At 56.7% G+C, this 23,294-nt stretch overlaps 2 protein-coding genes across 2 annotated transcripts; one reads left to right on the top strand and one right to left on the bottom strand.

Annotated features, from left to right (window-relative positions):
• The first annotated feature begins 16,106 nt into the window (after positions 1-16,106).
• Positions 16,107-20,354, top strand: NGDN (neuroguidin). The gene is made up of 11 exons (XM_077806923.1): positions 16,107-16,216; positions 16,726-16,785; positions 16,867-16,938; positions 17,177-17,314; positions 17,618-17,702; positions 17,792-17,844; positions 18,044-18,155; positions 18,464-18,632; positions 19,604-19,760; positions 19,848-19,908; positions 20,228-20,354. The coding sequence occupies exons 1-11, from the start codon at positions 16,190-16,192 to the stop codon at positions 20,242-20,244; spliced, it is 951 nt and encodes a 316-aa protein (XP_077663049.1). The 5' UTR covers positions 16,107-16,189; the 3' UTR covers positions 20,245-20,354.
• On the bottom strand, positions 20,340-22,440 carry THTPA (thiamine triphosphatase). Its single transcript, XM_077806924.1, has 3 exons — positions 22,398-22,440; positions 21,312-21,949; positions 20,340-21,236 (listed from the first exon to the last, which is right to left on the bottom strand). The coding sequence occupies exons 2-3, from the start codon at positions 21,937-21,939 to the stop codon at positions 20,986-20,988; spliced, it is 879 nt and encodes a 292-aa protein (XP_077663050.1). The 5' UTR covers positions 21,940-21,949; positions 22,398-22,440; the 3' UTR covers positions 20,340-20,985.
• Between the last annotated feature and the right edge of the window lie 854 nt (positions 22,441-23,294).

The raw sequence follows: 23,294 nt of genomic DNA on the forward strand, positions 1-23,294 counted from the left end.
GGGGCTCCTGCCCAATATGGGCAGAGCCCCCCTCCCCCCCCCACGGAACAATTGGAAGCTCTCGTCATTGTCCTGGAACGATGAAGAATGGGAACAGGTTCGGGGCGGGGGAGGGGGGGTCCAAAATATCCCGGGGCCGGAGGGTTGGGATTCCAGAGCGGAAGGACGGAGGGTCCCAGCGGAGGAGGGACAGGAACACGGACACCCCATTACGCCAGCCCCCCTCAATCCTGACCCGCAGCCCCCTGCTAGCCCAGCCCTGCCGGTGCCCCTCACTTCTGACCCACAGCCCCTGCTAGCCCAGTCCTCCCCCCCCGGTGTATAGGGTGCTGTCTAACATCCCATGTAGTTGTGCTGGGATGTGGGGCAGGGGGGGCAGTGAAGGATCTTGGTTGGTCCTGTATCAGCATCAGGAATATTATGGGATTGTGCCTGAGAGCTTAAGTTTCCATGGAAATATTTCTCCATAAATATCTACCCTATCCTGGGCTTTCACAACAAAGCATAGAACTGGACTCCAGGACTCCTGGGTTCCAGGCCCGGGTCTGGGAGGGGAGTGGGGTCTGGTGGGTGAGAGCACTGGGGGGCTGGGAGCCAGGACTCCTGGGTTCCAGGCCCGGCTCTGGGAGGGGAGTGGGGTCTGGGGGGTGGGGGGGGCCTGAGAGCCAGGACTCCTGGGTTCCATCGCTGCTGTGTGATCCGTTCCCTTCCCCCTGTGCCGTGCTCAGATGGACAACAAACAGGTGGCCGCTGGGGGCGGGAGACAAAGCCAGGAGCAGGTGTCCGGCTGGAATCCTGGCCGCATGGCTCAGGGCATGGGGGGGGGACACACAATGTGCCAAGTGCTGGGAGCTCCCAGGCATTAACCCTGCACTCGCTAGAGACACCCCCCCCCCCAGCACCCCTGGGCCTTCGGAGCTGCCTGCTCTGGCCCGTAGGCACTTTGCCAGAGCGTGAACCAGGGACAGAGCCAAGGGGGGGAGAGAGACATGACAGCGATTTTCTCCTTCTCTCTCCCATATTCGTTCACACTCTACGTGTATCCCCAGCTCTTTTATTCTTTCTTCCCCGCTCCCTTCTTTCTGTCCCTTTCCTTCCATCCACTCTCTCTTGCTCCCTGGCTCTTCCGTCTCGCCTTCCCCGTCTGTCCCGTTCTTTGTTAATTCTCTCTGCCTTTTTCTTCCCCCCTCCCTCCCACTGGTATAATTTTAGCCTCCTAGATGCAAAGGACGCCCCCCCCCGCATTCCCACACCACACGCCCCCCTCCCCCCCGTCACTCGATCCCTGGGTAACAAAGCGGGAGGATGGGACAATAGCAAGGAGGACGGACGGTCACCTTGCCCAGCACCAGACCTTATATAGACCTACCCAGTGCACGGGCCCCAAAAGGCCTGGCCATATTAATAGTAGCCAGAGCTGAAAATAGACCCCAGGAGTCCTGACTCCCAATCCCCTTTCCTCTGACCCCTAGCCCCTACTCCCCTCCCAGAGCCAGGGATAGAACCCAGGAGTCCTGGCTCCCAGCCCGCCCCCGCCCCCCCCCCGTTCTAGCCATCAGCCCCCACTGCCTTCCCAGAGCCAGGGACAGAACCCAGGAGTCCTGGCTCCCACCCCCGGCTCAGGCCACTAGACCCCAAAGAGTTGCTGGCTCCTAGAACAATGAGCAGGTAGCAGGGAGAGTAGCCCTGGGTGGGGGCGGGGGGGGGGATTGCGCCAGGCCAAAGGGGAAGGGAGGGAAGCCCTGGCGCAGGCAGCTGCATTCCCTGGAACAACAGCCAGGTGAGGGATCCCCCTGGACTGGGACCCAGACAATGGGAAACCCCCACCCCGCAGGAATGCGCCTGGCTATTGTTCCAGCAGAGCGAGAGAATCTGTGGGGCAGGCAGCCAGGGCCACCCGCAGAGCTGGGTGAGGTTGGGGGCAGGGCTGGGCTAGCAGAGGGCTGGGGGTCGGGAGTGAGGGGCACTGGCAGGGCTGGGGGGGCGCCCAGGGCTGGGCTAGCAGGGGGCTGCGGGTCGGGAGTGAGGGGCACTGGCAGGGCTGGGGGGGCGCCCAGGGCTGGGCTAGCAGGGGCTGCGGGTCGGGAGTGAGGGGCACTGGCAGGGCTGGGGGGGCGCCCAGGGCTGGGCTAGCAGGGGGCTGCGGGTCGGGAGTGAGGGGCACTGGCAGGGGTGGGGGGGCGCCCAGGGCTGGGCTAGCAGGGGGCTGCGGGTCGGGAGTGAGGGGCACTGGCAGGGCTGGGGGGGTGCCCAGGGCTGGGCTAGCAGGGGGCTGGGGGTCGGGAGTGAGGGGCACTGGCAGGGCTGGGGGGGCGCCCAGGGCTGGGCTAGCAGGGGCTGCGGGTCGGGAGTGAGGGGCACTGGCAGGGCTGGGGGGGCGCTCAGGGCTGGGCTAACAGGGGTCTGCCGGTTTGGAGAGAGGGGCACCGGCAGCGCTGAAATGGGTGCCCCCACTCCTGGCCCGCAGCCCCTGGGATCCCAGCCCTGCTTCCCCTCAGCTCTGCGGGTGGCCCTGGCTGCCTGCCCCACGGATTCTCTCGCTCTGCTGGAACAATAGCCAGGCGCATTCCTGCGGGGTGGGGGTTTCCCATTGTCTGGGTCCCAGTCCAGGGGGATCCCTCACCTGGCTGTTGTTCCAGGGAATGCAGCTGCCTGCGCCAGGGCGTCCCTCCCTTCCACTTTGGCCTGGCGCAATCCCCCCTAGGCTGCACTGCCAGCTGGCTGCCCATCGTTCTGGGTCCCATCCCCGTCACCCCGGATTTCAAGAACAGCGTGGACAATCGCTGTTTGTACTCATGGGTCTTTGCACGGCTCCCCAGACCAATTCGGGGAGAACAACGCTGACCGCACGGAGCACCAAGAGCCCGCCACCCAGCTGCGGCGTGTCGCCCTGCGGTGCCCTCAACTTGCTGGCCACGCGAAGATCGAAGCAGAAATATTCACCTCGTGTTTCAGAGCCTCTTCCAAGAATTCCATCCGCCCTCCGCCCGCACGCCTGCCAGAGCTTCATGTGGAAGATAGACAGGTCTCCAGCCTGTGAATTACGCGGCCATTTCTTCGCAGTTGGGTGCAAATCAGGTTGTTGCACTTAAATTACGGCACAGGGTCTTGTCGGGGGGATACGGCAAAGCGCCTCATTTACTGGCAATCAACGTGTCAATCCACACTGCATCAGACGCATATGATCGATATTACACTCATGCACTCGCACTCACACAGAAGCACGCCCCGTCTTGGTGTTTTTACCAACTAGTTGCTCCCCTTAACTTCACTGGCCAGGGGAGTTAGATGGGGGAGGGGTGGAGCCGGGCTTCTGTTGGTCCGGCTCGATGCTCCCATGTTGACAAGATGAGACCCAGGGTCCTTCGCAAGACACCTCACATTTATAGCAGCTTCCCTCTCATGCAAATCTGTCCCAGATGCAAAATCTGCGTCTGTGTCAGCTGGTCATCTGGGATGCTTCCTTCTGGGCGATGTTTTAATGCTGCCACATTTATTTTCAGAGAGGGTGTTTTCAAAAGAAGGTGCTCGCTCCTAATTCCCAAGGCCGTCAATATGTCCGATCTTCTTTAGTGAGCCCACTTGACAAGACTTATTGTTCTTGGCTCTGGCTTCCATCCCCTCTCCAACTGTTGCAGCTGTCTGGAGGAGCTGGCCTTCCACGCCTTCCTCATTCACATCTCATTCATTCAACAGGGCAGTTAATTAAAAGGGGGGAGATCTTATTCTACTCCTAGTGAAATGACATTTTTCTTCTACCTTAACTATCCTTAGGGGCTATAACATTATACCAAGGCTCAATACAAAGTTTCTATATCAAAGGGCTTGATACAAAGTTACATGAAAATAGAGGTTATATATGGAAATACTTAATACAAAATCATATGAAAATTATACACAATTATGCGAAGATGCTTAATGCAGAGATTTCTCTACAAGGTGAGCCTTGATACCAACCAAACCAAGACTTCTGCATTGGGCACCCAGTCCTGCCCTTTGAGGCCCAGCGGTTGTTGGAAACATACAAGGTTTCTAAGGTCTGGGTTTCCTGCCCATAGAGCAAAGTTGAGACCACAACGGCATTATAGACTTTGTGTTTTGTTCACAGACAGATTGTGTGTTGCGTCCAGATTCGGTGAGAGAGGTGACCACGTGCTTTCTTATTTCGCGCATCCACTTCACAATTGATTGTTGCTGCCTTATTTAACATGCCGCTGAGTCAGTGAACTACCTGGCAGCTCGGACCATGGTATCCTCCCTGCTGATTGATGGATCGGGGGAAAGTTGTTGAGCGACGGGCTGTTCATAGGCTCGTTTGGCAGATGGCAAGGCCAACCTTATAAGCTGCCCCAGCCAAGTGGTTTGTAAGATTTCGTCCTGCACCTTCAGGTTGTGCTACCAAGGGACAGTCATAAGAGCCTAAGAACGGCGACCCTGGGTCAGACCCAAGGTCCATCTAGTCCAGTGTCCTGTCTTCTGACAGTGGCCTACGCCAGATGCCCCAGAGGGAACGAACAGAACAGGGAATCACCAAGTGATCCATCCCCTCTCGCCATTCCCAGCTTCTGGCAAACAGAGGCTAGGGACATCACTGGTGTAGAGCAGTTCCTGGATCAATGTTTTGATCTCCTTGATATTTGCACGTAGACGAGAGAGAATAAAAAGCTTGCCAGTGTGAAAGCATATAGAGATGCTGTGACGGGTTCGGTCACAGAGACCCCCTTGGGGGCTGCCACCTGATGTGCTGAGATTACCCCTGAGCCCGTTTCCCTGCTAGCTTGGGACTTCAGTGCCCTGCCTGGTTGTGCCAGACATGCCAGGCTGCTGCAAACCCAGACCCAGGTCCGAACCATGTCCTCCTGCAGGCTTACCTGAAAACAGCTTAAGAAGTGCTCCTGTCTCCAGCACTCAGATGCCCAACTCCCAATGGGGTCCAAACCCCAAATAAATCCGTTTTACCCTATATAAAGCTTATACAGGGTAAACTCATAAATTGTTCGCCCTCTATGACACTGATCGAGAGATATGCACAGCTGTTTGCCCCCCCCCCCAGGTATTAATACATACTCTGGATTAATTAATAAGTAAAAAGTGATTTTATTAAATACAGAAAGTAGGATTTAAGTGGTTCCTGGTAATAACAGACAGAACAAAGTGAATTACGAAGCAAAATAAAATAAAACACGCAAGTCTAAGCCTATTACAGTAAAAAACTGAATACAGATAGAATCTCACCCTCAGAGATGTTTCAATAAGCTTCTTACATGGACTGGACACCTTCCTAGTCTGGGCCAAATCCTTTCCCTTGGTACAGCCCTTATTCCAGCTCAGGTGGTAGGTAGGGGATTTCTCATGACTGATGCCCCCTTTGTTCTGTTCTACCCCCTTTTATCTCTTTTGCACAAGGCGGGGATCCTTTGTCCCTCTCTGGGTTCCCACCCCTCCCTCTAAATGGAAAAGCACCAGGTTAAGGATTGATTCCAGTTCAGGTGACATGATCACATGTCACTGTAAGACTTCATTACCCACTTGCCAGCCCACGGGTCTACAGGAAGACTTACAAGTAAACAGAGCCATCTACAGTCAATTGTCCTGGCTGATGGGAGCCATCAAGATTCCAAACCACCATTAATGGCCCACACTTTGCATAATTACAATAGGCCCTCAGAGTTATATTTCATATTTCTAGTTTCAGATACAAGAGTGATACCTTTATACAAACAGGATGACCACACTCAGTAGATTTAAGCTTTGTAATGATACCTTACAAGAGACCTTTTGCATGAAGCATGTTCCAGTTACATTATATTTACACTCATTAGCATATTTTCATAAATCATATAGAGCGCAATGTCACAGATACCATTTGAAGAACGATGGAGGGCTTGCTCTAGCATTGGAGACCAAGAAGAATAGACCAAGGCAGCTAGGAGCAAGGACACATCCTTGCTTCACCCCATTCGTGACTGGAAACAGGTCTGTTAGATCGCCATTCACACTAAAAGAAAAGGAGGACTTGTGGCACCTTAGAGACTAACCAATTTATTTGAGCATGAGCTTTCGTGAGCTACAGCTCACTTCATCGGATGCATACGATGAAGTGAGCTGTAGCTCACGAAAGCTCATGCTCAAATAAATTGGTTAGTCTCTAAGGTGCCACAAGTACTCCTTTTCTTTTTGCGAATACAGACTAACACGGCTGTTACTCTGAAACCATCCACACTAACTCTTCCAACCATGCCTTTGTGGCATTGCCAGCTGTTGTTAATAAATTTGTCTGGACGTCCAAATTTAGCAAGGACTTTCCAGATGCTAGTGGGGTAGACCATGTTGAAAGCTTAGACCAGGAACGATGATGTACAAAGGTTGATGCTGTCATGATATTTTTCCTGTACTTGTCAAAGGATGCAAATCATGTCAACAGTGCTCCGCAGAGCACAAAGCTGCACTGTGGCTTTGTCAATAATTTGGATCCGAAGCTGGATCCAAGCAAGAATCTTACCGGCTGTGAAGAGCAAGCAGATGCTGCCATAGTTCATAGAATCATAGAATATCAGGGTTGGAAGGGACCTGATGAGGTCATCTAGTCCAATCCCCTGCTCAAAGCAGGACCGATTCCCAATTAAATCATCCCAGCCAGGGCTTTGTCAAGCCTGACCTTAAAAACTTCTAAGGAAGGAGATTCCACCACCTCCCTAGGTAACGCATTCCAGTGTTTCACCACCCTCCTAGTGAAAAAGTTTTTCCTAATATCCAACCTAAATCTCCCCCACTGCAACTTGAGACCATTACTCCTTGTTCTGTCATCTGCTACCACTGAGAACAGTCTAGAGCCATCCTCTTTGGAACCCCCTTTCAGGTAGTTGAAAGCAGCTATCAAATCCCCCCTCATTCTTCTCTTCCGTAGACTAAACATCCCCAGTTCACTCAGCCTCTCCTCATAACTCATGTGTTCCAGTCCCCTAATCATTTTTGTTGCCCTCCGCTGGACTCTTTCCAATTTTTCCACATCCTTCTTGTTGTGTGGGGCCCAAAACTGGACACAATACTCCAGATGAGGCCTCACCAGTGTCGAATAGAGGGGAACAATCATGTCCCTCGATCTGCTGGCAATACCCCTACTTATACAACCCAAAATGCCATTGGCTTTCTTGGCAACAAGGGCACACTGCTGACTCATATCCAGCTTCTCGTCCGCTGTAACCCCTAGGTCCTTTTCTGCAGAACTGCTGCCGAGTCCTTCGGTCCGTAGTCTGTAGCGGTGCATCGGATTCTTCCGTCCTAAGTGCAGGACTCTGCACTTGTCCTTGTTGAACCTTGTTGTTACCATAGTTGCTATTTGAGCTTTTGTGCTTATAGAGCATGATAATGTTGGCTTCTTTCAATTGTTGTGGTGTGACTTCTTGAAGCCAGAGATGCGTGAGAAGAATGCACAAAGCCCGGCACAGAGGTTTCCTCTGTGTTTCAAAACTTCAGCTGGAATAGCATCGTGACCAGGAGATTTGTTATTTTTCATTGGTTGGATGGCCTTCAACACCGCAGCTCACGTGGGTGGATCTGCAAGTGCGTTAGATGCAGGGTCTCTGTGGGTGTTATTCAGTGACTCATGGAGAGTAGAGAGACAATTAAGTAATTCCCAAAAGCGTTCATGCCACCATTGGTGGATGGCAGTGCGATCCATGATAAAAAGTTTGCCATCAACCCTTGTTACTGGCACCAAGGCAGATCAGGTAGGGCTGTATACAGCTTTTACCGCATCACAGACGCTTCTGAAACCATGCTTTTCAGAAGAGACCTGCAGGTCATCCACTCTGGGGTCAAGCCACATATTTTGCATTTGGCAGCATTTGCATTGAAGCGTGCCGCAAGCTACCACCTATCTGGCCTTTTTTGACTCAGAGAATGGGTCAGCTACGAGCACATCACATCCTTGCTGCTTGGCATCAAGAAGATTCGATATTTCAGGATTGTGATCAGCAAACCAGTCTGCATGATGGCGTTTCTTATATCCAGCACAGTCCATGACAGTATTCTAGATTGTAGCACACATTTGGCAGACACCTTATCACTGATCATGGGAAGAGTTTCCAAACCTGTAGCTGAAAATGTTTGGCAGTCAACAGATCTTACAACCAGGCAATGGTTAGATGCTTAGCAGACTGAGTTTTGTGCATTTTTGGCCAAATAAAAAGGGAAAACTCCAACTGAACGAGACAGTGGGCAGTCCACAGATCAGCTCTGTATAATACTCAGGTTATACTCACAGTGATGCTGGCAAACCGGGTGCCAGCTTATGCCAAAGCCAGTCTCAGCTGAACACTGACAAATAGCTGGAACCAGTCTGGCTCAACCTGTGTCTTAGAGTTGTTAAAATAGGTATTGGAGTTCTCAACCCGTGGTGAGTATTTAGACTTTATGAAATGCTTGTGAGTTGCCGCCTGCACTAATCTCACCTATATCCCTGTATAAGGTAATGCTGAAGGGTTTGTGTGAAGGTCAAGCTTCAGAGGGGTAGCCGTGTTAGTCTGGATCTGTAAAAGTGGCAGAGTCCTGTGGCACCTTAGAGACTAACAGACGTACTGGAGCATGAGCTTTCGTGGGTGCATCTGATGAAGTGGGCATTCACCCACGAAAGCTCATGCTCCAGTACGTCTGTTAGTCTCTAAGGTGCCACAGGACTCTTTGTGTGATGGTGCTGCCCATGGGAGCCAGCTGAGGTCACTCAATCAGGGTGAACTGCAAACAGAACGGGGCAGACAAACCCCAAACGCTGGTGGATATTCCGATACTTAGATTTACCCAGCCAGCCCAAACCAGGTTCTACAGCACCTTCCTGGTTACTCAGACATTCAAACAACGCAGTTCCCTTAAAGTACCCAGCCTCAGGCCTCCAGCCAGACACACGTCGGATGTGATGATGGTTACTGAAAATCTTATCTCATCATATAAAAGAAAAGGTTCTTCCAATCCCAAAGGACCAGACACACCCCAATATCAAATGATAACTTAGATCCTACCCAAAATATACGCTATAGTCAATTCTTGTTAACTAAACTAAAATTTATTAAAAAAGAAAAGATAAAGAGTGTTGGTTAAAAGATCAATACACGGACAGACTTGAATTCAATTCTTGAGGTTCAGATACAGAGCAGAGATGAGCCTGTAGTTGCCAAAAGTCCTTTTAGAAATAGTCCATAGGTTATAGTCCAGTGTCCATATTCAGGGTGACTCCACTCAGTGACGGGGGATCTCAATCCTTATGGCTTAAGGTTCCCCCTCTTGAAACCCAAAGCAGATCTGAGATGAAGAAGGATCGTGTCCCAGGGTTTTTATATACTTCCAGCAGCCTTTTGGCCTGAGAAAACAAAAGGCTTAACTTTCCTTCTTCCAAACATCCTGACAATTAGCGCAAGGTAATTTATCCATTAAACAGTTCAGACACAGATTACCACCACCTTCAAAGAAACATATAGACAATTATACTATTTCACTCAAGTGTCTTCCTAAATGTTAATATTCCTCTTTTGATCTTTGAATTAAAGCTATAGCCCTAGACAAGACTTGTTTGCTTACATCACAAGACCTGAGCAAACATCTACCCTTCTACCTCTAACAATGCAGGCTTGCATTTCAAAGCTCTATTCATTTACATCTCTTCCTAACAAGTCTTTAAAGTTCGGCCATGGCTCAGGTCAGTCTGTGAGTTAATTAACTCTTTCTGGCCCTGTCACCTTTCAATGAGATATTATATTACACTCGTAATGTCACAGTTTGCTCTGAAACGTTGGACATCAGCCGACAGGAGAGAAGCGTTAGCAAGCATGAAATACTAGCTGCCTGCAGGAGGCAGTATGTCTTGCCTGACGGAAAATGGCCCGTCAACCCCAGATGAACCAGAGTAGAACATCAGAAGACCAATGATTTTGTGGATTGCTCCCCCCACCCTATGAAGAGGAAATGGGCAACTGACTTTCTCCCAACAGCTAAATCTGCAACTCAAAGCAGAAGCAGGAAAGGAATAAAAAGCCCTAACAAGGGGGAGCTGCTTTGAGTCTGAGGGGAGAGGATTATTAAGCATAAGAAAAAGATCCCTGGATTAGCCCTAAGAGACATATTTGCTTAGGGCATGTTTACGCTACAAAACTAAGACAACCCAATTTATGTTGGCATATGGCTGCTGCAGTAATTACTCGCTTGTGCAGGTCTACACTTTGCTCCTTGTGTCAGCGGTGTATGTCCTCACCAGGAGCGCTTGTCCCAATTGTGCTGTCGGTGTGCGGCACTGCAGGACGACTTCTGAAAGCCAGTAACAGCCAATTTTGGGGGAGCAAAATTTTAGTGTAGACACTTCCATAGGTAAATTGACGTAAATTGCCTTGCGTTGACCTCATCTAAGACCAGACCTTATTATAGAAGCTTCTATTCACCTTTTAAAACTTAAGCCTGTAACTCATCTTTGTGTGTGTTTACCTGCTTTAACCTTGTCAATAACTCTCTGATTTCCTGTTGCTAGGTAATAAATCTTTCAACAGTTTATTATAGGATTGGCTACAAGCATTGTCTTTGTGAGATCAAAGGGGCAATTGACCTGGGGTCAATGCCAGGTCCTTCGGGACTGGGAGTAACTTGAATATTGTTGTGATTTTTGGTGTAAGGGACCATCGATCTTGACAAGAGGGACCGGAGTCCCCAAGGGGACCAACTGTGACTCCATGGTCAGGCAGTTATACATTTGATACTTGGTTGGTGACATCTAAGTACAGCAGAACCCCATTTATCCGATCCTCCATTATCTGGCTCTCCGCATTAAACGAACAACCTGGACTCCAGGCCCCGAAGCAGGCGATCTCTCCTGCAGCCACTAGATGGCGCTGCAGCACTGCATTTTCCCATTCTCTGGCTTAACAGTCCTTTTGGCTTTCCAATCTAGCCCCGGTCCCAATTAGATGGGATAAACGGGGTTCTGCTATGTAGCACTCGCAGCCAACTGGGGGCTTGTGCCCCGCTTCCTGAGTCTGCCCTGACGTCGGTTCTCACTGCAGGCACTGTTCAGCTGAAACTTCCTCGATCTGTCATTTATACTAGGGCTTCTCAGCCACGGGTACATGTACCCCTAGGGTACGCAGAGGTCTTCCAGGGGGGACATCAACTCATCTAGAGAGTTGCCTAGTTGTACAACAGGCTACATAAAAAGCACTAGCGAAGTCAGTGCAAACTAAGATTTCATACAGATAATGACTTGTTTATGCTGCTCTATTTACTACATCAGTGGTTCTCCAACTGAGAGTCGCAACCCCAAGGCGAGTTGCAAGTTCGTTTTTAGGGGGTCATCAGGGCTTGCATTCGACTCACTGGGGCCCAGTGCAGAAAGCCAAAGCCCAAGCAATTTAGCTTCGCCCTGCTTGCCACGCCCCTAACTCTGGCCATGAGAGTAGGAACAGACTCTGTGTGGGTAAACACTTAATTGTCTCTGTCGTTTCACCACCTCCCAGAATGCCAAGGCTCACAAGTGAAAACCAGGGTCATGTATCACACGGGAATGGAAGTACAATATTTCTATTCCAATCTGCTTTATTTTATAACTGTATGGTGACAATGAGAAGGTCAGCAATTTGCCAGGAACAGTGTGCTGTGACCATTCTGAATTTTTACGCCTGACTTTGTAAGCAAGTCGTTTTTAAGTGAGGTGAAACTTGGGGTATACAAATACAAATCAGACTCCTGAAAGGGGTACGGTCGTCTGGAAAGGTTGAGAGTCCAGCTATGGGGACAGGTGACTAGACTAGACGACCTCTCGAGGTCCCTTCCAGTCCTACGAATCTATGATTTATCCCGATGGGCAGGCTCTCTGTGACGTTCCCCTCTGGTGTTGTCTGGACCAGTGATCTGCTAGGCCACTCTGACCCTTGACTCTGGGAGCCGGCCTTACCCTGCTCTGCTGTGAGAAACCCCACTCTGGGTGGTTCACGCGCAGCCTCTGGCATGTCAGCTGCTCCCAGCTACTTGCAACCAAATTACACTAGCCAATATCTCCGGTCCCAGCCACAACCCTGGGAACCTCCATCTTGCAGTGTCCAGTTATGCCCGCTGGACGCTGCAAACTTATATAAGTTTGTTAGTTTAACAAAGAAATTGGTATGTACCAGGCTTGTTCTCCCAAGGGGAGCCTCTGACACACCGCAAACCAAACGCACTGCTTCAGGTAGAATAAACAAACAGATTTATGAACTATAAAGATAGATTTTAAGTGATTATAAGTCAAAGCACAACAAGTCAGATTTGGTCCAATGAAATAAAAGCAAAACGCATTCTAAGCTGGTCTCAACACTTTCAGTGCCCTTACAAACATAGATGCTTCTCACCAAAGGCTGGCTCTTCAGCCAGGCTCTCCCCTTTGATCAGCGTTTCAGTCACTTGGCGGTGGTGGTGTCTGTAGATGTAGGCAGAAGAGAAAGAGCATGGCAAAATGTCTCTCCCTTTTATCACGTCCTTTCTTTCCTCCTGGCTTTCCCCCCCCGCCCCTTCAGAGTCAGGTAAACATTACCTCATTGCAGTCCCAAACCGCCCAAAGGAAGGGGGTGACTCCCTCGAGGGTCTAACAGATTCTTTTGTCACTCCTAAGCAAGTGTCCTTTGTTCCCGTGAGGCTGGGCTGGGTTTGTCCCATCTATGCCCTGACGAGGTGTGAACGGCCCCTCTGCTCTTGGGGAGTTTTCGCCTGGGCTTGTTTTAAGCCATGAGGATACATTTTAACTGGGGTTTTGGTCCTGCTTCGAGCAGGGGGTTGGACTAGATGACCTTCAGGGGTCCCTTCCAACCCTGATATTCTATGATTCTATGATTTTCAGCCTCATAACTACATACATGAAATTATAACCTATAACCTTACTATAACATTACTGTGACAATTACTGTAACATCACTATAACAACCATACTCAGTGCATCATGAGCCTTCCGAAGACACCCAATATAACAAACTTTGCTTTGGGTACCACACAATCATTTTATAACGATGAACCTGGGGGTGTAGAGTGTTCCCCTGAGGTACAGTGCGTCACACTCTCCAAACGAGATTCTTTCTCATTGTGACATGGACGCCCAAGTCACCCGGTGCATTTCGTGGCCGTCTCTTCCACAAGAAAGCGTATCCAGTTGCTCAGTCAATTGACTCTCTTCAGCAAGTGCAAGGGGCAGTTTGATTTGGACGATGAAGCAGCACATCGACCTCCCACGTCGTAACACGGAAGCTTTTCAAGGCTTATGTGTTGACAGCAGCTGGTCTAGGTTGTCGGGGAGGAACAATTTTTCGGGTGCGTTTTCGAGTGCCCCCCTCAGCTGGAGGTGGGCTGGGCTGTCGCTGAATAGAGCAGCCGGGTCGGCAAAGAAGTGGCCAAGCTATGGCGCCTCCCCCTCCCCCCACCAAGTCAACACACAAGTGGCCAAAGTCTCGACCCGCCCACACGCCATGAGTAGGACTCCCAGCAGTGTCCGGCATGGGTCGCTTCTGCCCTCCCGCATTGCTGCGGGACCTGTGGGATCGGAGCTTAAAGTGGGCGAGCGGCCACCAACAACTTGCACGTGGGCTCAGCCGGCAAGGGCATTTCCAGCGATGGGGGAGGTTCTGTGGGAGCTAGCGGTTAGAGTGGGCGGGATGGGAGCCAGACTCCTGGGTTATCGGGAGGGGGCTAGTGGTTGGGGTGAGGGGATGGGAGCCAGGATCCTGGGTTTTTTTTTTGGGGGGGGGGGCTAGTGGTTAGAGTGGGGGAGATGGGAGCCAGACTCCTGGGTTATTGGGGGGGCCTAGTGGTTAGAGGGGAGAGGTGCGAGCCAGGACTCCTGCTTTTTCGGGGGGGGGGGCTAGGAGCCAGGACTCCTGGGTTATCAGGGAAGGGTCTAGTGGTTAGAGTGGGGGGATGGGAGCCAGGACTCCTGGGTTATCAGGGGAGGGTCTAGTGGTTAGAGTGGGGGGATGGGAGCCAGGACTCCTGGGTTTTGGGGGGGGGGGGGGGGGCTAGTGTCACGGAGTCCCTGGCTGATGCTCTGGAACTGCTCCCTACTAAGCCAGTCAGGACTCTGGGGAAGTCTCCTTTCTGGGAGCAGCCTGTCTGCAGGACACACAGCTCACCCGGCTTCCACCTTCCTGGGTCTGACCTAGGAGCATTCAGCCTCCTCTGCCCCTCCATGCGCTTCCCACAGCGAGTCCGTTCAGGAGGGGTCCTGGGGGAGCCAGAGGATCCTGCCCCCCAACTCCGCACTCAGCCAGGACTCTCAGCCAGCCAGGAAAACAGAAGGTTTATTAGACGACAGGAACATGGTCTAAAGCAGAGTTTGTAGGTGCAGAGAACTGGACCCCTCAGCTGGGTCCATTTTGGGGGGCAGTGAGCCAGACAACCACGTCTGCCCTTCACTCCGTGTCCCCAGCCAGCCCCCAAACTGAAACTCCCTCCAGCCCCCCCTGGTCTGGGCTTTGCCCCTTTCCCGGGCCAGGAGGTCACCGGATTCCTTTGTTCTCCAACCCTTTAGCTCCCACCTCGCAGGGGGGAAGGGCCCAGCCCATCAGCTGCCAGGACACAGGGTGTCGGCCATTCCCTGTGTCCAGACCCCTGCACACACCTGCCCTCTAGGGCTCCGCAGTGATCACACCCCCTGACCCCACCCCCTAGAGACTTAAGAACTGCAGAGGGGAAACTGAGGCAGCCCCACACTATCCAGAGGAAACATTAAGAACAGTCCCGCTTCGTCACAGCTAGTGGGGGGGGGATGGGAGCCAGGACCCCTGAGTTTTCGGGGGGGGGGCTAGTGAGGGGGAGCCGCGGGGGGGGGCTAGTGAGGGGGAGCCACGGGGGGGGGGCTCAGACAAGAGCCACCACCTCCCAGCCCTGTTCTCCCCTCCGGCTCCGTCCTTTAGAGCCCTAGAGAATCTCTCCCTGCCATTGGTCTCCGTCCCTGTCAAGCACCCTCAGCCCGCCCCTCACCTCCCAGTTGCTGATTGGTCCGATAGAACCATGTGGACAGAGCCAGGCGGCTGATTGGCTTAAATTTAGAGCGCCGCCGGCGGCGTGGGGCTGATTCGCTGATTCCTCTCGCGGCGTTTGCATCCGCCCGCTGATGGGTCCAACCCCGGGAAGCGGGCATGGGGGGGCGGGGAGGGGGCGTGATTCCGTCTCTAATTGACAGGTTTCAGAGTAACAGCCGTGTTAGTCTGTATTCGCAAAAAGAAAAGGAGGACTTGTGGCACCTTAGAGACTAACCAATTTATTTGAGCATGAGCTTTCGTGAGCTACAGCTCACTTCATCGGATGCATACCCTGGAAACTGCAGCAGACTTTATATACACAGAGAATATGAAACAATACCTCCTCCCACCCCACTGTCCTGCTGGTAATAGCTTATCTAAAGTAATCGTCAGGTTAGGCCATTTCCAGCACAAATCCAGGTTTTCTCACCCTCCACCCCCGCACACAAATTCACTCTCCTGCTGGTGATAGCCCATCCAAAGTGACAACTCTTTACACAATGTGCATGATAATGAAGGACTATTACCAGCAGGAGAGTGAGTTTGTGTGTGTATGGGGGTGGGTTTTTGGAGGGGGGTGAGGGAGTGAGAGAACCTGGATTTGTGCAGGAAATGGCCTAACTTCATTATCATGCACATTGTGTAAAGAGTTGTCACTTTGGATGGGCTATCACCAGCAGGAGAGTGAATTTGTGGGGGGGGGGGCGGAGGGTGAGAAAACCTGGATTTGTGCTGGAAATGGCCTAACCTGACGATTACTTTAGATAAGCTATTACCAGCAGGACAGTGGGGTGGGAGGAGGTATTGTTTCATATTCTCTGTGTATATATAATGTCTGCTGCAGTTTCCAGGGAATGCATCCGATGAAGTGAGCTGTAGCTCACGAAAGCTCATGCTCAAATAAATTGGTTAGTCTCTGAGGTGCCACAAGTCCTCCTTTTCTTTTTGCGTCTCTAATTGGTTAGTTCCTTTCCCACCGGAGGCGGGCTAAGAGCATCAGGTGCCGCTCGCGATTGGCCGGATCCTCTCTAACGAGGCGGAAGTGCGGTCCTGATTTGCCCGAACCGCCGCCAGGAGGCGGGATCCGGGGCGCCGATTGGCCGAGGCGGGTACCGAGGCGGAAGCGGTAGGTGCGCTCGGCGCCGCGTGTCCCACTCCATGGGGAGGTTGGGATGGAGGCTGCAGGGCCCGAGCTGCGGGTGAGGCGGGGTTCCGGGGGGGGGGCGCTGGGGAAGGGGGGCGGGGCTGGGGAAGGGGATCGGGGGGCGCACGGGGGAGCGGGGATGGGGAAGGGGGGCGCACGGGGGGGCGGGGCTGGGGAAGGGGAGCGGGGGGCGCACGGGGGAGCGGGGATGGGGAAGGGGGGCGCACGGGGGCGCTGGGGAAGGGGGTCGGGGGGGCGCATGGGGGGGCGGGGCTGGGGAAGGGGGGCGCACGGGGGGGCGGGGCTGGGGAAGGGGAGCGGGGGGCGCACGGGGGAGCGGGGATGGGGAAGGGGGGCGCACGGGGGCGCTGGGGAAGGGGGTCGGGGGGCGCACGGGGGGGCGGGGCTGGGGAAGGGGATGGGGGGGCGCACGGGGGGGCGGGGATGGGAAAGGGGGTCGGGGGGGGCGGGGATGGGGAAGGGGATCTGGGCGGGACGCTGGTGGGAGGGGGCCTGGCAGGAGGCATGGGGGGTGGCTCGGTTTAAAGTCTCCCCACCTTGCAGGAGCAGCTGGTGTCCGACCTGCCCCCCGCACTGGCCTTGCTGGGATCGCTCCAGGAGCAGGTGAGAGAGACCCCGACCCCCCAGATCGGGGCCGCCCCCCAGGGGAAAGGCCCTGGCTCACCCCCTTTCTTCCCCCCACAGGTTGTTGGGGTCACGGCCCATGTCCAGGGGCTGCTGCAGAGGGTCCGGGCCGGCACCTTCCCCACGGAGAAGGTAAGAGCGGGTCCTCTTCCGCCCCCGGGTGTCCCGTCCCCCCATCCTGCCCCTGTCCCCTGGGTCCACCCCCATCCTGCCCCTCTCCCGCTTCCCTGCCCCGGGCGTCCCCCCGATCCTGTCCCTGTCCCCTGGGTCCACCCCCATCCTGCCCCTCTCCCGCTTCCCTGCCCCGGGCGTCCCCCCGATCCTGTCCCTGTCCCCGTCCCCCCCTTGATGCCTCTGCCCCCTTCCGCAGGGGCTGAGTTTCCTGGAGCTGAAGGCCCAGCTGCTGCTGTTCTATCTCCAGGACCTGACCCAGCTGCTGCTGGAGAAGAGCTCGGGCCGCTCCCTGGCCGCCCAGCCGGGTGTCCTGCGCCTGGCTGAGCTGCGCACGGTGCGTGGGGCCGATGGAGCCCATGGGGGCCATGCCGGGGCGGGGGCAGACCGCTGGAGGCAAGGTTCCGGCTCTGTAGGGTACCTCCGGGAGGGGAGTGGGGTCCAGTGGTTAGAGTGTGGGGGAAGGGCTGGGAGCCGGGACTCCTGGGTTCTATCCCCAGCTCTGGGAGGGGAGGTGGGCTAGTGGTTAGAGTGGGGGGGGGGTACAGGGAGCCTGAACTCCTGGGTGTGGTGGGTGGTTCTTGGGGGGGGCAGGGTCTCCCCACGTCTGACTCCCCCACACTCCTGACCCCCCCCCCAGGTGTTGGAGAAGATGCGCCCCATTGAGCAGAAGCTCCGGTACCAGGTTGACAAGCTGGTGAAGGCAGCTGTGACGGGTGCCGTGGGTGAGTTGGGGTCACCGAGGGGGGTGGGCGCGAGGTGACCAGGGCCCCCGCTGACCACGCCTCACCCCCCCGGGGTGCTCTCATTGCAGGAGACGACAATCCGCTGAGGTTCAAACCGGACCCTGGGAACATGATGAGCAAGGTGAAGGGGAGGGGCAGGACTCCTGGGTTCCATCCCCAGCTCTGGGAAGGGAGGGGGGTCCTAGTGGTTAGAGCAGGGGAGGGGTTGGGAGCCAGGCTGGGCTCTGTCTATGGGGAGGAATGGGGTTACTCATTGGCCCGCGCTGGGGGGAGGAGGGCAGGGCCAGCTCTTGATTGACAGGCTGTTTTCTCTCCGGCAGCTGAGTGATGAGGAAGAGGACGGGACCGGAGGCAAAGCTGCCGGGAAGAAGCCCCTGGCCAAAGGAGGAGTCCGGAAATACGTCCCACCCCGGCTGGTACCGGTGCATTATGGTGCGAGCTGGGGGCCCGCCCGGCTTCTAGCCCCCGCCTTAGAAAGAGCGGGGTTTGTATAACCACCCCGCGCCCCACCCCAGAGCCAGCTGCCTCTCAGCACCAGGGGAGGGGGCCCGTATGTTCAGCCCCGCGCCCCACCCCAGAGGGGGCCACCTCTCTGCACCAGGGAAGGGGTCCCCGTACACTCAGCTCCCGCGCCCCACCCTAGAGGGGGCTGCCTCTCCGCGCCGGGGGAGGGGTCCCCGTACACTCAGCCCCCGCGCCCCAGCCCAGAGGTGACCGCATCCCCATCCGTCCCCCCTCAGATGAGACGGAGGCCGAGCGGGAGAAGAAGGCCCTTGACCAGGCGAAGAAGCGGGCGCTGAGCAGCTCCGTCATCCGGGAGCTGAAAGAGCAGTTCTCAGACGCGCCGGAGGAGATCCGCGAAGGGCGCTACCTGCATGCGACCAGGCAGAGCCAGGAGGATGAGCACCGGTGAGTGCGGGCTAGTGGTTAGAGGCGGGGGGGCTGGGAGCTGGGACTCCTGGGTTCTGTCCCTGGCTCTGGGAGGGGAGGGGGGTCCCCGGGCGATGCTCCGGGACTGCTCCCGACGAAGCCAGGCAGGACTCTGGGGGAGCCTCCTCTCTGGGCGCAGCCCGTCTGCAGGACACACAGCTCACCCGGCTCCACCTTCCTGGGTCTGACCCCGGAGCATTCAGCCTCCCCTGCCCCTCCGGGTGCTTCCCACAGTGAGGTGGGGTCCTGGGGGAGCCAGGGGGTCCTGCCCCCCAACTCCGCAGTCAGCCGGGACTCTCAGCCGGTAACACAGGAGGTTTATTCGCCGACAGGAACACAGCGTAGGACACAGCTCATTAGCACAGAAATCCGTGACTTTCAGCCAAGTCCATCTTGGGGGTCGGGGAGCCCAGAGCCAGGGCTCTGGCCCTCCTCCTGCACCCCAAGCCAGCCCAGACCGACTGGCTGCCAGCAGCCTGGCCCCTACCCTGCCCGTTGCTCCTCCTCCGGCCTTCATCTTGCTTCCCAGGCCAACCATCCCCCTCCTGGGTCTCAGGTTACGAAGGGGCCAGAGCATCCCTGCAGGCAGCTGGAGCAGCCCCCCCAAAAGTCACACACCCTTATTCCCACCACCTAGACATTGGTGCAATACACAGGGAAACTGAGGCACGCACCGCATCCATGCAAAACAGTAAAGACTCACATAGGGTCACATACAACATAACAAGGGAAAATCCCCACTACATCACAAGGTCTAGTGGTTAAAGCGTGGGGCTGGGGGTTGGGAGCCAGGACTCCTGGGTTCTATCCTGGCTCGGGGAGGGGAGCGGGGTCTTGTGGTAAGGGCTGGGAGCTACGACTCCTGGGTTCTCTCCTAGCTCTGGGAGGCAGAGGGGAGTGGGGTCTAGTGATCAGAGCAGGACCCAGGCTCCCCGTTCTGGTCATTGCAGGAGGAACTACGAGGAGGCCATGCTGGTGAGGCTGAACTTGAGCCGGCAGGACAAAGCCCGGCGTCGCCGGGTGGCTGCGCTGGGGGCCCAGCTCCACTCCCTGACCCACTTCGGCGACATCAGCGCCCTGACTGGGGCAGCGCCCCCCACTGGAGAGGTGAGGCAGCGCAGAGTGACGGGCAGGGGCAGGGGAGCAAGCTGGGGCTGAGCCTCACCCAGCTAATTGTCTCCATTCCTCTCCCAGGATCTGAGCCCCCAGAAGAAAAGGAGGAAGAAGACTAATGCAAAGAGGGGAAGGAAAAAGGGTGAGTGTGAAGGGCAGTCCCCTCTGGCCCAGCAGTCCCAACTTCAGTCCCCACCCCCACCTTTTAGAGCCCCTCAAAATCCAGTGGCAGGGGGTTCCACAGGTGAACAGCAGCCCGAGGAGGTTCTAGAACTAGCTGGGAGTCCGGTCACCGGGGTCCTGGCTCTGGAAGGAGAGTGGGCTGTAATGGGTTAGACTGGGTGGGAGGGGAGCCAGGACGCCTGGGTTTTCTCCCAGCTCTGGGAGGGGAGCCGGGGCTGTGATCTGTCACTTGTCCGCTCGCTCTCCTTCCACACTCCCCTATTCTCTTCCTTTTGTAGGTTTCCGGAGGCGATAACGGAGCCACATTGTCCCCACTGCACCCGCTGGAGTGATGCCCCCCACCCCCACCACAGAGCGACTCTCACACGGGGCAGAATGTTTAGACAATAAAATTGAGCCCCTGAACATGTGTCTTGGTGTAAACGTCCACTAGGGGGAGCTGTGCTGCTGGGGCCCGTCACCCAGCCCGTCACTAGGGGGCGCTGTGCGGAAGCGTTGCCTGCTCGGCTTAGGCCAAGGGTCCCCGGCAAGGGAGCTGATGCACGCTGGGGCCCTGTCCTATCCCCTTGCTCGGCCGGAGGGCAACCGGACCCCAGCATGCCCCCCAGCTCTTTGCCAGCCCCGCTCCATATCTTTGCCAGATCTCAGCTTCCCTCCCCACTAGGTCCTAGCGTAACTGAGCTAAATGTATTAGTGGGGGGGCAGGGGCCAGCTGTCCCCATTCTCCCTCTCGGGGGATCAAACGGGGGCGGGTGCCCCCTGCAGCTTTCCTCGGTTTCCGCCCTTGGGACGGGGGCCAAGCCAGGCGCCTGCTGGCGTGTGACCGCGGGTCATGCCGCAGTTAGCGACCGAGGCCAATTGCGCAGGGAGCCACCCTGCCTCGGTTGCTCGGCTGTGGGCTGGCCCTATAGGGCGGGGCCTCCAGAGCTCTGGGGTGAAAGCCATGTTCTGTGACCGTAGCATCCTTCGATGGGCTGCAGCTGGGGGGGCGTTGGGCTGCGGAGGGGGCCGATCCGTGCCCAGTCTCCCCCCGGCGCTAGGGGGTGCTGGGCTGCCTCTCCCCAGCACTAGGCCCCATTTCAACCTCCGCCGCCCCTGCCGGCCCCATCACTTTTGAGGGGCCACATGGCGCTGGCGTGTCAGGCCCGGAAGCGTTGTCGTCATGGGGGGGCGGTTGGGGGTCCCCGGCCAGCACCCCGGCCCGGAGCAGCTCCTGGTAGTGCCGGGGGCGATGCCGCTGGAGGTAGACGCTCATCTTGCCGGGCACGTGGGTGGCACCATCCCACCCTGGGAGGGGAGAGAAGACCCGGTCAGTGGGGGCGTCCCGGCGCCTCCCCCCCCGGTGTCCCAGACGCCACTCACCCAGTGCCCGCTGAAGCTGCATCACCCCCTCCAGCGCTGCCGGCACCTCCTGCTGGGCCCCCACCACGGCCTCCACCTCGGCCACGGTGTAGCCGAAATCCGCCTGGTCCAGGTCCACCCGCAGGCCCCCCAGCCGGTAGCTGCGGCGCCAGGTCACGAAGCTGGCAAACTCTTGCAGGCCCAGCCCGGCCACGGCCCCGGGCACCTGGTCCCAGCCGGGCACGGGGGCCACGCCCAGCACCCCGCACAGCCGGCCCACAATGGCGTGGGGGCTCGTCAGCTCCTGGTAGGTGGTGGCCACGGCGGGCGGCTCCGGGGACGGGGCACCTGGGACGTGGCTGGAGCCTCCGGCGCCCTCTGCTGGCGGCTCTGGGGACAGGGCACCCGGGACGTGGCTGGAGCCTCCGGCTCCTCTGCGTGGCACCGGGGGGCACTTGAGCTCCCAGCCGGCCCCCTGGCGGAGCCGCAGCCAGTGGTCAGCCCGCGTGAGCCGCAGGTCGGGGGTGTCGTAATAGCGGTCGCGGAAGGACGAGCTCCCGGCCAGGGCCGCCCCCAGCGCCGCCAGCCTGGCCTCCGTGCCCGGCCCGGCTGTGAACTTCACCTCCACCTCGATGCTGCCCGACGGCATCACGGCCTCTCTGGGGGCAGGAGAGGGGGAGTGAGCCATGGAGCGACCCCCTGGTCGCAGCCCACTGACCCCCCCCACGGCACCCCCTACCCCACTCCCCATAGCACAGTGCACTTCACACAGGCCTGCCCCATGGTGACCCCCACCCAGCCCAGCTCCCTGCCCCAGAGCAACCCCCACCCTGCCCCACAGTGCCCCAGCCCAGCTCCCTGCCCCACTCCCCAAGCACAGTGCACTTCACACAGGCCTGCCCCATGGTTACCCCACCCAGCTCCCTGCCCCATGGCAACCCCCACGCAGCCCCATTCCTTACCCCACAGCAATCCCCACCCAGCCCAGCTCCCTGCCCCACGGCGCCCTTCGCCTGGCCCACTCCCGACAGCACGTGCACCCCGCTCAGCCCCGCCCCACTCCCTGCTCAAGGGGTCTCCTGGCGGGGTCCCGGGGCCAGCACCGACCTCGCCCCGGTCCCAGCTCCCTGCTTGGTCCCAGCTGTCGGCGCCTCCTGGGCGGGGCTGTGAGTGGGCGGGACTGCGAGGAGGGAGCTGGGAGGGGGCGGGGCCGTGAGGCGGGCGGGGCTGTGAGGGGGAGGGGGCGGGGCTGTGAGGCGGGCGGGGCTGTGAGTGGGCGGGGCCGTGGGGGGGGCTGGAGTTTTCTTTTCGGAGAATTAATTTGCTTCCTCGCGCTAGAGGGGTGTGGAGAGGGGCATGCTGGGAGCTGTAGTTCCAGGGGGTGGGGCATGCTGGGAGCTGTAGTTCCAGGGGGTGGGGCATGCTGGGAGCGGTAGTCCTGAGGGGAGCAGGGAATGCTGGGAGCTGTAGTGCCAAAGGCATTCTGGGCATTCTGGGAGCTGTAGTTCTGTAGGGAGCAGAGCATTCGCATTCTGGGAGCTGTAGTTCTGTAGGGAGCAGAGCATTCTGGGAGCTGTAGTTCTGTAGGGAGCAGAGCATTCTGGGAGCTGTAGTTCTGTAGGGAGCAGAGCATTCTGGGAGCTGTAGTTCCAGACGACTAAGGGATTGGGAAAACCGATGTCTTTGGCCTCTCTCTCTCTGTCTCACTCCCCGGCCCGCCAACTGCGTCTGTCTCGCTTCTTTGCTCCCAGTTGCTATGGTGACCGGAAAGCTGCAATTAGGAGCTGCAGGATGGGGGGTCCTTAATGAGGAGATGGGGTTAACCCCTTGTGGACCAGGAGGCAGGGACTTCTGAGTGCTATTCCGGGCTCTGAAAGTGGAGTAGGGTCCAGTGGTTAGAGGTGGGAGGGGGGCTGGGAGCCAGGACTCCTGGGTTCTCTCCCTGAGTCTGGGAGGAGAGTGGGGGCTAGTGGTTAGAGCGGGGGGTTGGGCACAGCTGATTAT

The sequence above is a fragment of the Eretmochelys imbricata genome, unplaced genomic scaffold (genome assembly GCF_965152235.1).
Source record: "Eretmochelys imbricata isolate rEreImb1 unplaced genomic scaffold, rEreImb1.hap1 Scaffold_35, whole genome shotgun sequence".
NCBI lineage: Eukaryota > Metazoa > Chordata > Testudines > Cheloniidae > Eretmochelys > Eretmochelys imbricata.

Excerpts from the sequence above, each read along its gene's own strand:
- THTPA (XM_077806924.1), bottom strand. The coding sequence starts at position 21,939 with ATGCCGTCGGGCAGCATCGAGGTGGAGGTGAAGTTCACAGCCGGGCCG. Across the intron at positions 21,237-21,311 it reads GCAGCTTCAGCGGGCACTGG|GGTGGGATGGTGCCACCCAC; the intron begins GTGAGTGGCGTC and ends CTCCCCTCCCAG.
- NGDN (XM_077806923.1), top strand. The coding sequence starts at position 16,190 with ATGGAGGCTGCAGGGCCCGAGCTGCGG. Across the intron at positions 17,315-17,617 it reads GCCTGGCTGAGCTGCGCACG|GTGTTGGAGAAGATGCGCCC; the intron begins GTGCGTGGGGCC and ends CCCCCCCCCCAG. Across the intron at positions 17,703-17,791 it reads AGCTGTGACGGGTGCCGTGG|GAGACGACAATCCGCTGAGG; the intron begins GTGAGTTGGGGT and ends CTCTCATTGCAG.